At 46.2% G+C, this 14,845-nt stretch overlaps 1 protein-coding gene across 1 annotated transcript in view; it reads left to right on the top strand.

The window, feature by feature from the left end:
• Positions 1-14,845, top strand: part of DYTN (dystrotelin) — a 60,963-nt gene that overhangs the window by 44,585 nt on the left and 1,533 nt on the right. The window contains exon 15 of the mRNA XM_074968008.1: positions 5,635-5,784. Within this exon, the coding sequence (XP_074824109.1) occupies positions 5,635-5,738 (104 nt within the window). The 3' untranslated portion in view covers positions 5,739-5,784. The remainder of the gene's footprint in view (positions 1-5,634; positions 5,785-14,845) is intronic.

Here is a 14,845-nt window from a genome sequence, read left to right as displayed (position 1 = left end):
AGCGGACTCGACCACCCGTACAATGTCTACAGCCATTGTCATGCGGCACAGCTTGTGACTACAAGTCTCGGGCCTCTCCACAGAGGTCCAACAGACTATACAGGACCTGCCCTTTGATGGTGTGGGTCTCTTCACTGAGCAGACGGACTCTAGGCTCCATAATCTCAAGGACTCTAGAGTGACCTTAAAGTCCTTGGGGCTTCATATGTGGCCGCGCAAAGAAAGCATTTTAAGCCTCAGCCCCTGCCTCGCTTCAACCCCTCTCAGCTGAGGCAAGACTATAAACAGGAGACAGGGTAGGAGTAATAGGAGAAGGCCTCTGCAGCCCTCTTCTACTCAGGGCCAAGGCTCGGTGAGACAGTCGCCGACTCCCAAGAAAAACTTTTGAAGATGTGCCCGGGGCCGGCGCACCAGTCCATATCCCGGATCCTTCTCCTTCCTTTGTGAACCATCTATCCTATTTCTACCATGCTTGGGCTCAAACAACATCAGATCGCTGAGTCTTGAGCACGGTAGAATTGGGATATTCTCTCCAATTCTGTACCTATCCACCCACTTTCCCCATCCCTCTTCAGGGACCCTTCTCACGAGCAACTTCTAGTGCAAGAGGTGCAAATGCTCCTGCAACTCAGAGCAGTAGAAGAGGTACCTATGGAGTTCAGGAGAAGGGGATTCTATTCCCGTTACTTCCTAGTCCCCATGGTCAATGGTGGGCTCTGGCCTATTCTAGCCCTTGAAACCTCAACAGATTCATGAAGAAGCTGAAGTTCTGCATGGTCTCCTTGGCTTCCATCATTCCCTCTCTGGATGTGGCGGACTGGTGCGCCGCCCTCAACGTGAAGGATACGTACTTCCATGTGTCCATAGTCTCATCCCACAGACGTTTCCTTCAATTTGTTGTTGACAACACCCACCGTCAGTTCACGGTCCTCCCCTTCGTCTTCTTGGCAGCTGCTTGGGTGTTCACGAAGTGCATGGCGGTTGTGGCAGCCTTCCTGCGAAAGCGGCAGGTGCAAGTTTTCCTGTATCTGGACAACTGGTTGATCAAGGGTCATTCATGGGCCCAAGTGGAGGACCATGTGAGCCTGGTGCACATGACATTCCTCAGGCTCAGTCTCATTCTAAATGTGGAAAAAAGTCAACTATAACTCCTACACAGAGGATAGAGTTCATCAGGGCCCTCCTGGACTCCACCCAGGCCAGGGCTTTTCTCCAGGAAGCTCATTTCCTCGCCATGAACGCTATCATAGAGGATCTCAAGATGGCGCAAACTTGTCTGAAGTTGCTCCGGCATATGGCTGCCTGCACGTATGTGGTACAGCATGCCAGATTGTTGCTACTCCCTCTTCAGAAATGGTTAGCCCAAGTTTACGGGCCTAACAGAGATCACATAGACAGACTGGTCACTCTTACTTCTCAGGTTCTTGAATCCCTCCGACGGTGGCTCGACCTGCAAGCAGTATGTGTGGGAGTGCTCTTCTCCATACCTCAGCCGTTGCTGTCTCTAGTCACAGATGCGTCAGCGATGGGATGGGGGGGTGCACCTGAGTGAACTCAAGACACAGGGCCTCTTGGTACCAGGCAGAACTTTTGCTGCACATCAACATCAGGGAGCTGCGGTCGGTTCGCCTCGCTTGCCAGACATTTCAAACCCATCTACAGGGAAGATGTGTATCCGTACTGACAGACAATACCACAGCAGTGTTTTGTATAAACTGACAGGGTGGTGCTAGCTCCTCTCCCTGTGCCAGGAAGCCCTCAAGCTGTGGGACTTCTGCATCCCCCACTTGATACAATTGGAGGCCTCATACCTTACCGGTTCACAGAATGAACTGGCCGATCACCTCAGCAGGTTGTTTCACAGCCACGAGTGGTCTCTGCACCTGGATGTCACCATCAACACCTTCCAAAAGTGGGGATCTTCCCAGACAGACGTGTTTGCGACATAGTGCAACAGGAAGCATCAACAGTTCTGCTCCTTCCTGAACCAAAGCCTGGGCTTGCTCACGGATGCCTTCTTCCTGTCCTGAAAAGGGCACCTGCTGAATGCATTCCCGCCCTTCCCACTCATCCACACGGTCCTCCTCAAGGTCCAGTGAGAGAAAGCGTAGTTGATTTTAATAGCACCAGCGTGGCCACATCAGCACTGGTTCACCATGCTGCTGGGCCTGTCAGTGGGTACGCCCATTACTTTGCCCTTGGTTCCAGACTTGATCACCCAGGACCACAGCTGCTTCCAACACCCTAACCTAGAGTCTCTCCATCTCACAGCATGGAAACTCCATGACTGAATCCACTAGAGCTTACCTACTCAGACTCGGTTAGGGAGGTTCTCCTCAACAGCAGGAAGCCTTCCACTCGTGCCACTTATCTGGCAAAGTGTAAGAGATTTTCCATTTGGTCTCTCCATAAAGGTACTCCTCCATTGCAGTCCTTGATTCCCTTTTTCCTGGACTACTTGCTTCACCTGAAGCAACAGAGGTTGTCAGTTTCATCAATAAAGGTGCACCTGGCAGCAGTTTCAGCTTTCCATCCCGGCTCAACAGCATGCTCAGTGTTTGCTAACCCTGGGGTTGGCCGTTTCCTCAAGGGGCTGGACAAACTGAACCCCCAAGTAAAACAACCAATCCCTCCACGGGAGTTTAACCCTCCCTTTGAGCCCCTAGCAACGAGTTTGCTGTTCCACCTGTCTTGGAAAGTGGTGTTCCTCGTGGCTATAACATCAGCCAGAAGGGTGTCTGAGCTCAAGGTTTTGATGTCCGAGCCCCCTTATACTGTGTTTTATAAGGACAAGGTACGATTGTGGCCGCACCCAGGTTCCCTCCTGAAGGTAGATTCACAATTTCCCGCAAATCTTTCTGCCAGTGTTCTATCCTAAGCTGCACGCCAACGACAGGGAATGCATGCTCCATTCCCTGCTCGTCAGACGGGCATTAGCCTTTTACATCGAGTGAACAAAGCCATTTAGGAAGTTGATGGAGCTCTTCATTGCTATTGCAGAAAGAATGAAAGGTCTCCCTATTTCGTCTCAGAGAATCTCTTCTTGGATCACAGCCTGCATCAGTACATGCTATGACTTAGCAAAGATTCCAGCCCCAGCATTGACAGCGCACTCCACAAGAGCACAGGCTTCATCTGCAGCATTCCTGGCACAGGTCCCCATTCATGACATCGGCAGGGCAGTGACGTGGTAGTCTATTCACACTTTTACGTCGCACTATGCCATCACTCAGCAGGCGAGAGACGATGCCGCATTTGGTAGAGACATGCTACAGTCGGCAACTCAGTGAACTCCGACCCCTCCTCCAGGGGACTGCTTGGGAGTCACCTACTTGGAATTGACATGAGCAATCACTCAAAGAAGAAAAAATGGTTACCTACCGTTCATAACTGTTGTTCTTCAAGATGTGTTGCTCACGTCCATTCCAAGACCCATCCACCTCCCCTCTTTCAGAGTATCCGGCAAGAAGAAACTGAAGAGGCGGCAGGTCAGCAGGGACCTATTTCACCACCATAAGGGTTCCATTCCAGGAGGCTCCACAGCCAACCTGAAGGGTACCACTAGGCGAAAAACCTTCCAACAATTGTGCATGTGGCGCGCACACACCCGCTTGGAATGGACATGAGCAACACATCTTGAAGAGCAACAGTTATGAAAGGTAGGTAGCCAGTTTTTGTATGTCTCTCACTGACAGGAAGTGGCTAGATTCATAGGTCACCTGTGTTATGCTGGATGGATTTTCAAGGCGGGAGGGACCAACCAGTTCTAGCCTCCATTCCCCTCCTTGACTTCCAGTCCCACCTCTTTGCCTAGCCAGTCCCAGGTTCCACTCCTCAGCCCAGGTTCCAGTCACAGTTTCTTTTCCCCCTGCTCCACTTCCAGTCTCACCAGACACCTTGTCCCAATCTACTCTTCCCTGCTCCACAGTCCAGTTTTTGTTACCGCTGTATTCAAATGAGACAGCTTTTCCTCTGTGCTAGCTGACTGCCAGTAGCGGGTCACTGACAGCACAGGAGAGACAAGCTCACTGCTCTCAAGTTCTAGTGCCAACTCCGTCCTGGACCAGAGCAGCCATTATAGGGAAAGTTTGACTTTGCCCTTGTAGCCTTATGGAGGAGGAGCATGCTCACAGTTGCTATGTGGGGTTAGCACATGTGCAGTCCTGGCCCGTGTAGAAGCTGTGAGGGGATGGAGCATGCTCATTGAGGATGGATTCTTTGGAGATTTTAGCTTTTAAGCTCTAAACACATCTCTACTGAGCATGTGCAACCTGCAATTCTTCAAAGCCTTATAGGATGGTCAAATTTGGGCAGATTTTCCAAGGGGTAGAAGGAGGCACATCCCTGCCACAAAGGTCACTGCCTGATGAATTTCTACTCCCTGCTTCAAAACATGGGGGTGTTAAAAAATTCTGGTGACCTTTTCTTTAAAATACTCTAACATGGTCAAAACAATATTTTCCCTCTCCTTGTTCTGAGAAATGGCTGGGCCATTTTGGCTGAAATTGTCCAGACAAGTTCAAGGGGAAAAATTAGCAGGTGCTCCACACCCACTGGCAACCAAGCTCCCCCCTCCTCGCTTTCTTCCCCACTCTCCCCGCCCCCCCGCAAGCGCGCCAAGTCCCCACTCCTCACCCTCCCTCCCAGCGCTTCCCGCCCTCCTGCCATCTAACAGCTGTTTGGCAGTGCTTAGGACTTTCCGGGAGGGAGGGGAAGGAGCAGGGATGCAGCACGCTGAGAGGAGGAGGCAGAGAAAAGGCAGGGCAGGGGACTTGGGCGAGGGCAGTGCAGGGGTGGGGTCAGGAGGTCAAGCACCCACTGGGCAAAGGGGAAGTCAGTGTCTATGCATATAAGTCACAGAGCAAAGACCAACTCAACATGAGTAGAGATATAATCTGACAACTCTCTTCATAGTTTATAAATAGCATATTAGACATGTGGCAGACCCAAGCATTGAACCCATATCTCCTAATTGCCACTACAGTGCTGTCACCACAACACTAGCCTTCCTCTCTCAGCTTGCAATCACTCTAGAATTACTCCAGATTTGCACTCATGCAAGATCAGCATTTAATCCTCAATGCTTGAGTCATTTAAAACTGGAGAAGACCTAGTACTGTAGAGGAACAGGTTTCAGAGTAGCAGCCATGTTAGTCTGTATTCGCAAAAAGAAAAGGAGTACTTGTGGCACCTTAGAGACTAACAAATTTATTTGCATCCGCTGAAGTGAGCTGTAGCTCACAAAAGCTTATGCTCAAATAAATTTGTTAGTCTCTAAGGTGCCACAAGTACTCCTTTTCTTTTTACTGTAGAGGAAGTCACTCTCAGCAGTCAATATGGAACAAACTTGCATTGGTGGTCTTTTCTATCTCCAATTTCTATGACTGTGTAATTGGTTGACCCCACAGCCAGTCTCCCAGTCACATAAAATCCCCTTATAATCCACTGTCTTATTACAGCATAGCTTTGTTCAGCTCCTAGAATGCCTCTTTTTCATTAATAAGGATGTAATAATGAAAGCCAGCAGATAAAATGTTTGTTTCTACAGAGCTACCTTGAATTGGAGTCATATAAAGAGTTGTACAGGGAGTTTACTGCATTCAGGTGCTGTGAAAGAATCTCTTTTCTTTCCAGCTCAGCAGTCTGCTATAAAGCAGGAGTTGGTCTCCACAGCTGAGCATGTTTGCAGGTCCTTCTCTGACCTCATCAGCCAGGTGACTTTGCCAGCTTGGAAGTAATGGAACGCCGGTATTAGCCTTACTACTTCATTGCACTATTGCCCAGGTAATTACAGCCATGTGTCATCTCTAAAGTTGGTCAGATATTGAACTGTAATAATCTAACATAATGGACTTCTGTCTTTGGGGTCTTTATCAGAGTCTTCTGTGGTGTTAGAGAAGGAATTTTCCTTTATATTAGAACCATGTATTCCTAGCCTATTCCTAACCTGAAGAAAATATAGGGCCAGATCTTGGCCAATACATATCAATATAGTTCTGTTGACTTCAGTGAGGCTATGCTAACATATACAGTTAATGATCTGGCCCATACTATCTTCTCATTACTATAGTACCTGATAATTGCTTGTGTTTCAGGAAACAGAGGATTTTTCCCCCCTACGTGCACACATGGAGATGGCTTTAGCTAACCAGTCTCATTGATAAGTTGTCTGACATTGTATCATAGTTCAAGAAGCACTGAATAGAAGGAGTAAGTCTTTAGTTGTCTCCAAGTTGTCCATTGTCTCCAACATCTGACAGTCGGGTATTTGCATTTTATTAAATTAGCAACTAAATTGGTGAGAAGGAAGAGCTATGAACAATTAGAGGCATTGTATTGCTTTAGAAGCCCCTTCCCTTACTATATCTATATATGTATGGAACTGTTAAAGAGCTTAATATTACTTGAAGGTCTTACAACATCAGAAAAGAAAAACTTATTTTGTTGCTAGCACAGCATAGTCACAGAGTCAGCTGAAAACAAATTATGAAAACATTTCCAACGCAGCACTGAAAATACTTAAGGATGGTGTTTATATATGGAAGGTTTGTATGGTACTGAGAGATATTGGAATGCTTATAAGAGTTTAGATGGTTATTTAGGTTATTGCTAGCTGACCACCAGATCCTGTGCCCATTGAAGCCAATGGCAAAGCTTCTATTGACTTCAGCAGTGCAAGCTTTCAGCCTTGGATGCTTTGGAGGGGAGTAAGATAGTGGACAAAAGAAGAAGAATATAATCACTTCTGATTCATCTGTAAGAGGTGCCACATTCCACTTTCTCTCCTTCTGGTACAGAGAGAGATCTGGAAGGAAAGGACTGAACTCGCACTTAGAAGAAAAGCCACTTGCATTATATACTGTTCTTTAATGTCCTGGCCTTGGGCCTGATTCTCCATGGTTACATCTGTTTTACACCAATATAACTCCCCTGATTTCAGTGGAGTTATATTGACATGAAATTGAGGTAACAGAAGAGAATCGCGCCCATGACAGTTTTGTTATGCAATAGCAATGCTGAAGATTGAGACAATGGTGAGTAGGCTAGGCAGTCATGTTTGGACTATTAATTGTGGTGTTATCACCAGACCGGATATTTTTGTGCGTAACTGTGACCAAAAGCATCCCTGTGTTCACACTCTACATACTATTGTAATCTTTGTATGAAATATGCCGTGTGAGATTTCATCTGAAAATAATAAGTAACTTGCTGGTCAATAATACGGTGAAATGTATGAGAGTATTATATGTGAAGTTACAAATTCACTCTATATGATATTAACACATGCTCACAACCAGACAGGCCTGTCTAGGCAAAAGTTGTTAAACAGGCATATCCTAAATAAAGGCATGTATGTTTACCCCTCAGTGTACATATAAGTAGTAAATAGGGTCCTCGAGACAGCAGGGGGAAGAGATGACTAGAAACAGAACAAGTTGGATTTCATCAAAGACAAAGAGAGGGGGAAAAAAAGAGCATGGAGCCTCCTTCATCACCAGACTCCATGTTGCCTTCTTTACTGCTTGAATAAACTTTACTTTGAAGCAGGGGTGGGCAAACTGCAGCCCGTGGGCCACATCCAACCCACCAGCTGATTTAATTCGGCCCTCGAGCTCCTTCTGGGGAGCAGGGTCTGGGGCTTGCCCTGCTCCTGCACTCCAGCTGGGGAGCAGGGTCTGGGGCTGCTCCGCAGCTTCCAGAAGCAGCAGCATGTACCCACTCTGGCTCCTATGTTTAGGGGCAGCCAGGGGGCTCCGCGCACTGCCCCTGCCCCAAGTGCTGCCCCCACAGCTCCCACTGGCTGGGAACTGCAGCCAATGGGAGCTGCAGGGCAGTGCCTGCAGACGGGGCAGCGTGCAGAGCTACTTGGCTATGCCTCCACGTAGGAGCTGGAGGGGGGACATATCGCTGCTTCCCTGAGCCCCACCCATGCCCCAACCCCCTGCCCTGATCCCCCCTGCCCTCCGAACCCCTTGAGCCCAGCCTGGAGCACCCTTCTGCACCCCAAACCCCTCATCCCCAGACCCACTCCAGAGCCTGCACCCTCAGCCAGAGCCCTCATCCCCCACCCCTTGCCCCAACCTCCTGCCTCAGCCCTGATCCCCCTCCTGCCCTCTGAACCTCCAGGGCCAGCCTGGAGCACCTTCCTATACTCCAAATCCCTCATCCCCAGCCCCACCCCAGAGCCTGCACCCCCAGCCAGAGCCCTGACCCCCTCCCGCACCCCAACCCAACTTTTGTGAGCATTCATGGTCCACCATACAATTTCCATACCCAGATGCCAAAAAAATTTGCCCACCCCTGCTTTGAAGGGTAACCCTCAGAAGAATCCACCAAAGAAAGGGCAGAGAACCTCAAGTTCTCTCTCTTTCTCCTAAGAAGACTAAGACACCAGCACCTTTGGGCCTCTGGGAGAGATCTTAACCAAGGAAACTGTCAGCCTCCATCTTGCTGGAAGACTGTGGATAAGAAAGGCCATCTTGAACAAAGCATTGAGAAAAAACTTGCTAGAATAAAGTTTGACTTTTAGATGCATTTTCACAGGTAACCATTTCTAACTCTCTCTCTCTTATGCTTGCATTCACTTAAAATCCTAACTTCTTTGTTAATACTTAATAAACTTGTTTTATTTTTAATCCAAATCAATCCAGTACTTTATTTAAACTGAACTGTTTGGTAAGTCCAGTTGAAGTAAACTATTGAATATCAACTCTTTACAGGAGCAAGGAACCTTAATATCTGAACTTTCCAGAAAAGGGCTGGACAGTGCAGAACACCCATTTTGGGGGAAAATCCGGGACTGGGAGTATGTTGGGGTTACCCTGCAAGTAGTATCCAAGGGTGGTGGAAGCCAGAATGGAGCTGTAGACAGGCTGGCGGGATCAGAGCTGCTGAATCAGGATTGTCTAGCACACACATACTCAGGGTGCAGCCTGCATGCTGGTAGGCTAACTGTGAGCAGTCCAGGTTGGGAACTACAACAGAGATGCATTGTGAGGCACCCATGGTTACAGGGAAGGCAGTGACACAACCCCCTTGCTGGTCTGGGCTGCACCCCAGACTGTGACAAGGACTCACTGTACGGGAAGCAGATACTTTGTTGAATGAGAGGATGAACTAAAGTTTTCTGACTTGGCTTTTCACCAGTGCTGACTTTTGCGAATTTCGCTCTTTGTCAGCCCATTCTTGCTCTGCGATATGTTATTATTTGATACATTATTTCCATCAAATTGAGATGTATGTTTCTAGTTGATGACACAAATGAGGAATCAATTACTCTGAAGTACAAATGTACTTTAATGAATAAGAAATGGACGTGATTCAGTTTCCCTTCAGACAGTGGAATTACAGATCACTCAACCTGCTATCAATGTTCTGCAAGAGTACACAGAAGACTTAGTGAACAGAGTACAGAGACATGGATTTGCACAAATCATGAGAGCAGACATAATTCCAAAAATAATGTACCTAAACTAGATCACTTATAGGTGAAGTTAAGGTGCTACACCGATTGACACCAGCTGAGAATCTAGCCCCCAAAAATGAAACTTCTAAGGACAACCAGAGGCTGTTCATGGCTTTAAGAACTAGAAAAAGAACTCGACTTGGGGGAAAATTAATGCACTGTTGGAAAAAGATAAAGTGAAGAAGGTCATATGCTGAAACAGAGCTCCATAAATAGTGCAGCAACATTTACGCAGACTGAAACATGGCGTTTAACAAGGAGACGCAGTCTCAACGGACAGCTTTCTTTTCTGCCTAGAAAAGTTCTGTTTTTTAGAAGTCTTGATAGGATTATAAGGCATCAAGATAAAGGAAGCTATCTGACTCGAATCAAGACGAATAGAAGGCTTTTCTTTGGCAAGACCTCAGCCACCCACTCAAGAAACCTTTAAAGTAGTGATCACGGTAATAAACATTCCTAACTCTTCATATAGACTTTGGTCACAGAAGCCCCAAATCATGCTTAACACAGATGTCAAAGAATACATATGACAAATGAAGGGAAGGAGCTAGATGCTAACAAGACTTTATCTACAAATGAACAGACATTAAAGAAGGTAAAATGCTAGTTGGCTGGTGATAATACAAGAAGAAATGGAACAAATGGCAGGGCAATAGGGAACAGTAGGAAGCAGGTATAGCTATATCCCCATAAAGAGACACAGAAGCCCGGGGGAATAAGATCTGGATGGGAACTAGTAGCCTTGGCAGTAAAAACAGTATAGTACATAGTCCCATTTGCCTAGGACACTATGCTTGATGGACCCAGCCTGCGACATAAGGAAGTACATTTTCATATGGTGCATAGCTATTTGGCTGCCCATTTCCCAATAAATAAAAGCGACTAAATCCTGAAGCCTTAACATTGTTTTTATTCAGGTTTGCCTCAGGCCAGCTCATGCTGAAGTCTGAGAGTTGGCCCAAGAAAGACCTGAGTGAGGACTTCAAGGTTTGCACTTGCAGGTTTCATATGGATGAATCCCACCGCACCGTACTGATACTTCACTCCCAGAAGACGATAACGATCCTCTCTGAGAACAGAGCAAAGTGGTGGTACAGAATTCTGTTTTAACAAAAATATGGTCCAAAATAGCCTGACCTTGATGCCCTTCCATGCATGGTGTAAAAGCAAATTATTTGATAAGGATTTGGAGGTGGAGGTGGGAAAAAGCTGGGGGTATGTTCCTGGTGTGCTAAAAGTGCAGCTTTTCTGCACTGATTGGCTGAATTCAGTCATTGTTTGCACATTTTCTGCTGGGTGTTAATGATTTCAGATTATAAATCTAATTGTTAGAGCACGTGTTGCTTCTTGTCTGGGCTTTATTTGTATTATTTAAATATAAATAAATGACAGTATTTTCCATTGAACCAGCTGATCTAAATACTACAGATATTGAGCTAAATCCTCAGCACAGCTAAGGGTGGAGGAGAAAGATGGCTCTAACTTACCTTTCCATTCTGATGCTCTTGTAGACAGCAAGGGCCAAAATATCCTCCAACATCCCCTAGAGACTGCTCCACCAGCTGAGGATCATCCAGAGTGCCGTGAATTCCCACTCTGTCCTGACATCCTCTGATGTTGGGAGTGGGTAATAGAGCTGACTATGCCAGCTTTATACCACCTAGGAATTCCCTTATAGCAGAGAATCCTTGACTGCCCCTTTATAGTAGCCCAGACACAGGGCCACAGCTGTGGCTCATAGTTTACACTTGCCAAAGGAGATGGTTTCCCCTTACACAGCCATCTCTATCAGTGGTGTCCAGATGACACAAGAAGAAATAGAACACATAGAGGAACGGAGGACCCACAGGAGGCAGCCATCTCTAGTCTATTAAAATATGGTTAAAGGGCCACAGTCCCTACTTGTGGGCAGCTCTTACGTTCTGTTAGACTCCCTTTATGGTGCTCAGGCTGAGGAATAGTAAGGAAGGGGCAGCAGTACACTTGGCTCACATCAGAGCGACTCTTAAGGTTGCAGGGGGTGGTGGTGGTGTCAGGCAGCTGGGGAGATGAGCATGAGCAATGAGCCTGATTCCAGGAATTGAGTTTTAAGATTGCAGGGCAGGGCCCTGTGAATGCACACAGTTGCAATTCATAATCAAGTACATACTTTCTTCTTAACAGTTGTCCTTGAGAGCCTGTAAGCAGTTCCACTCACTGCTGTAGAGTTAGAGCATCACGCTGAAGGTGTCTGCATCTAGCACCTCAGTTGTCAGCCACTTTGGTCCCACAGTGGCCTGTTTCCATCCAAACTTGCGCTGTGGCTAAGCCACATCTAGTCCAGGCCCCTTCTGGGGTAACAGCAGTCCAGGTAGAAGTTCACAAGTCCCAATAAGAGATCCTTCCGCCTCTCTTGGGATACTTCTCAGCCTATCCTATGGGCTCAGACCAAGGTGGGCTTGAGCTTGGGTGGCTAGCCTGAGCCTCAGCTATTGCCACAGGAACATCCACACAGCTATTTTTAGCATACTAGTGGGAGGCAAGGAGGCCTCACTTCCAGCTGCAATATAGACATACCCTCAGCCTTCTCCCTAGGTCTGCCTAGCTCCTTGGTCCTCCTCTAGAACACTAGCCCACAGAACTACCTTTCCTTTTTCCTTGGCGCACCCTTGATAGACAGACATATATTACTCACTATGACTCCCTTCAGCAACGTACTCCAGGAGCTCTGTTCTATGGCTGAATTCTTTCTTTCTGCTTGCTTGTTCGCTCTCTGTAGTCCACTCTAACCCTTTCACAGCCTGGGCTACTGGGTGTCATTAAATCACTACATCAGGGTCAGCTGGTGCATGGCTATTACCTCACAGGCAAGGCTGAGCCCAACTCCCCTTAAAGCGCCAGCCAGCCTGTGACAGGGTCCCAGTTTAGAGTCAGTGAATTTACAGCAAGCATCAACGTCATCATTTTCATGCCAAGCAATTGAGCTCCAGTCAAAAACAAACAAGATCTATGCTATGAAATGGAATTAGGCTCTGAGGTCTTCAGACAGGAGAAAATGCCTGAGGTAACAGTTCCTTCAGGAATGTTATTACTTGCAAGTTTACATTTAATTGCCTCACTCTTTTATTTCAGCAAAATTAATACCATGAATGGTTTCCCTTACAGCAGCAGCTTCCAGACCTCTTCGTAATACTATGACCTTTTGTTATAAACTAAACTATTCTTTCAACCCCACGCCCACGCACACACCTTTCCCTGCCCATTTCCTCAAAGGTCAAATGGCTGCTGTAGTTTCTTAATGAAGGAAAAGAGCTGATGCAGAGCTGTATGGTGAATTGGTCCAAAGCTGAATGTTGTCTTGGCCAGCAATTACTTTTCACCAATAATCCTGCTATTCAACAGGAGAAAGGAGGATGGAGGGTCCTGTTGTTAGAGAGGGAAAGTATATACAGTTACAGGCCTGGTCTACACTACCGTTGCCAGTCGATCTAAGCTACACAATTTGAGTTACGTTAGTAGCGTAACTGAAGTCGACGTAGCTTAGATCTACTTACCACGGGGTCCACACTACACTATGTTGATGGGAGACGCTCTCCTGCCTACATTGCTTCCACCACTCATTGAGGTGGAGTACAGAAATCGATGGGAGCTGTCTTCACTACACCTGCTAAATCGATGCTGCTGCGTTGATTGCAGCAGTACTGATCTAGCTCCGTAGCAAAAACAAGCCCATAGTAGTAGCCTCTTCCTGAAGGCCCCTCCTAAAGCATGTCAGAGACAGAAAACAGTGTCTTCTGAGAATCTCTCCGCTGCTACTGACTAGTGAAATCTTGGGAGACAGTGCCAGCTCTCCCCATCTATCAATTGTCTATCCATAGTAATAACAATTGCAAGTGTACATATGTGTATACTGAATTGTATTCTTCTTCCCCATAATCTTTGTCTATCACTTGTTTTCATAGACGGTGAGTTCTTTGGGTCAGGAATTGTTCCTTTGTGTGTGTTTGTACACCACCTAGCACCATGAGGCCCTAATACCAATTGGTATTGCAACTTAGTGCAAGAATGGTTCTGGCAACACTCCCAAGCAAGTACTGGGGACACACTAGTAGGCACAGCCTGAGTCAGTTAAAGCTGGTGAAAGTTGCAAAATATTTGAAAATAGAGGTTCTGTCCCTGTGTTCATGCTCCTGTTGGGGTTGTTTCCCCAGATATTTTAGACACAAGCTTAACTTTAAGTACATATGTAGTCCCATTGAAGTCAATGGGTGAAATCCTGGCCATACAGAGACCAATGGGAGTTTTGTCATCGACTTTAATAGGTCCAGAATTTCCCCAAAGGGAATACGTGCATGCTTTAAGTCAACTATATGCTTATTTGTTTTTCTGGATTAGGGCAGAGTTTCTAGCACCTATCAGGACTGAGTCCATCAGTAAATGAGTTTTCTGGCAGATACATTTGCCAGAATAAAAAATATTGCAGAATATTCAAGGAAAGTCACTTAAAATTTGTAACTTGAAGTCTGGAAACCGGACTCTAAGACGATGGCAACTCTGCGAGCTAGGGTGTGATGTCCCTACTTGCGTACACATACTCAGCCTAGCTCTCATTGAGATGGCATAGGTGTAAATAGCAGCTTAGCTGCTATAGCATAGGTAGTGGCAGTGGAGTACACCAGTGGGTATGTACTTGACCCAGCTCAGCTGGGCCTTCGCTGCGGACACCCATGGCATTGTGGCTACGCTGCTATTTATATTCCTGCTAGCTTGCTGAGAGCTAGTATGAGTATGCGTACACAGGAAAATCGCACTCCCAGCTTGTCGTGTAGACGTAGTTTAAGAGTTACATTCATTCAGCCAGGTAATAGAAACATGCCCTCTGACCTAGGCATCCACTAAAAACAGCCACAATTTTGAATATTAAATTCTTGCAATGAATGGCACATTTAATCAGTTTCCTGAAGTCAACATATCATTCAATGGTAATAGTTTTGAATAATTCTTTAAACTGAATTATGTTAGTTTGAAGAAACTGTGATTTATCTGCAGACAATCTGCAAACAGAAAAAGCAGCAAAATTTGTCAAATATCCAGATTATGTCACACATAGCTAATGGAAACATTTCCATCAACAAAATATTTGTTATGTAATGACACCCCCCACCCCCCAAAAAAAGATGATGATTATATGGGGGAAGTATTCACTTGGTTTAAATTTTCCAGTTTTTTTCCAATGGAAAACCAAAACAATTTTTCAGGGAGAGGGAAGGAATTGGTAATATGTTTGGGGTTTTTTGATTTTCACATTTTTTCTGAAAAAATCTAGGAACGTTCCATGAAATTTGTTTGAACTTTTTGTAGAAAATATTTACTATTTTCCACCCAGCTCTAGTAATGAGT

The sequence above is a fragment of the Natator depressus genome, chromosome 11 (assembly GCF_965152275.1).
Source record: "Natator depressus isolate rNatDep1 chromosome 11, rNatDep2.hap1, whole genome shotgun sequence".
Lineage (NCBI taxonomy): Eukaryota > Metazoa > Chordata > Testudines > Cheloniidae > Natator > Natator depressus.
Note: the sequence above shows the minus strand (reverse complement) of the source record. Positions and strands in the feature narration are given on the sequence as shown.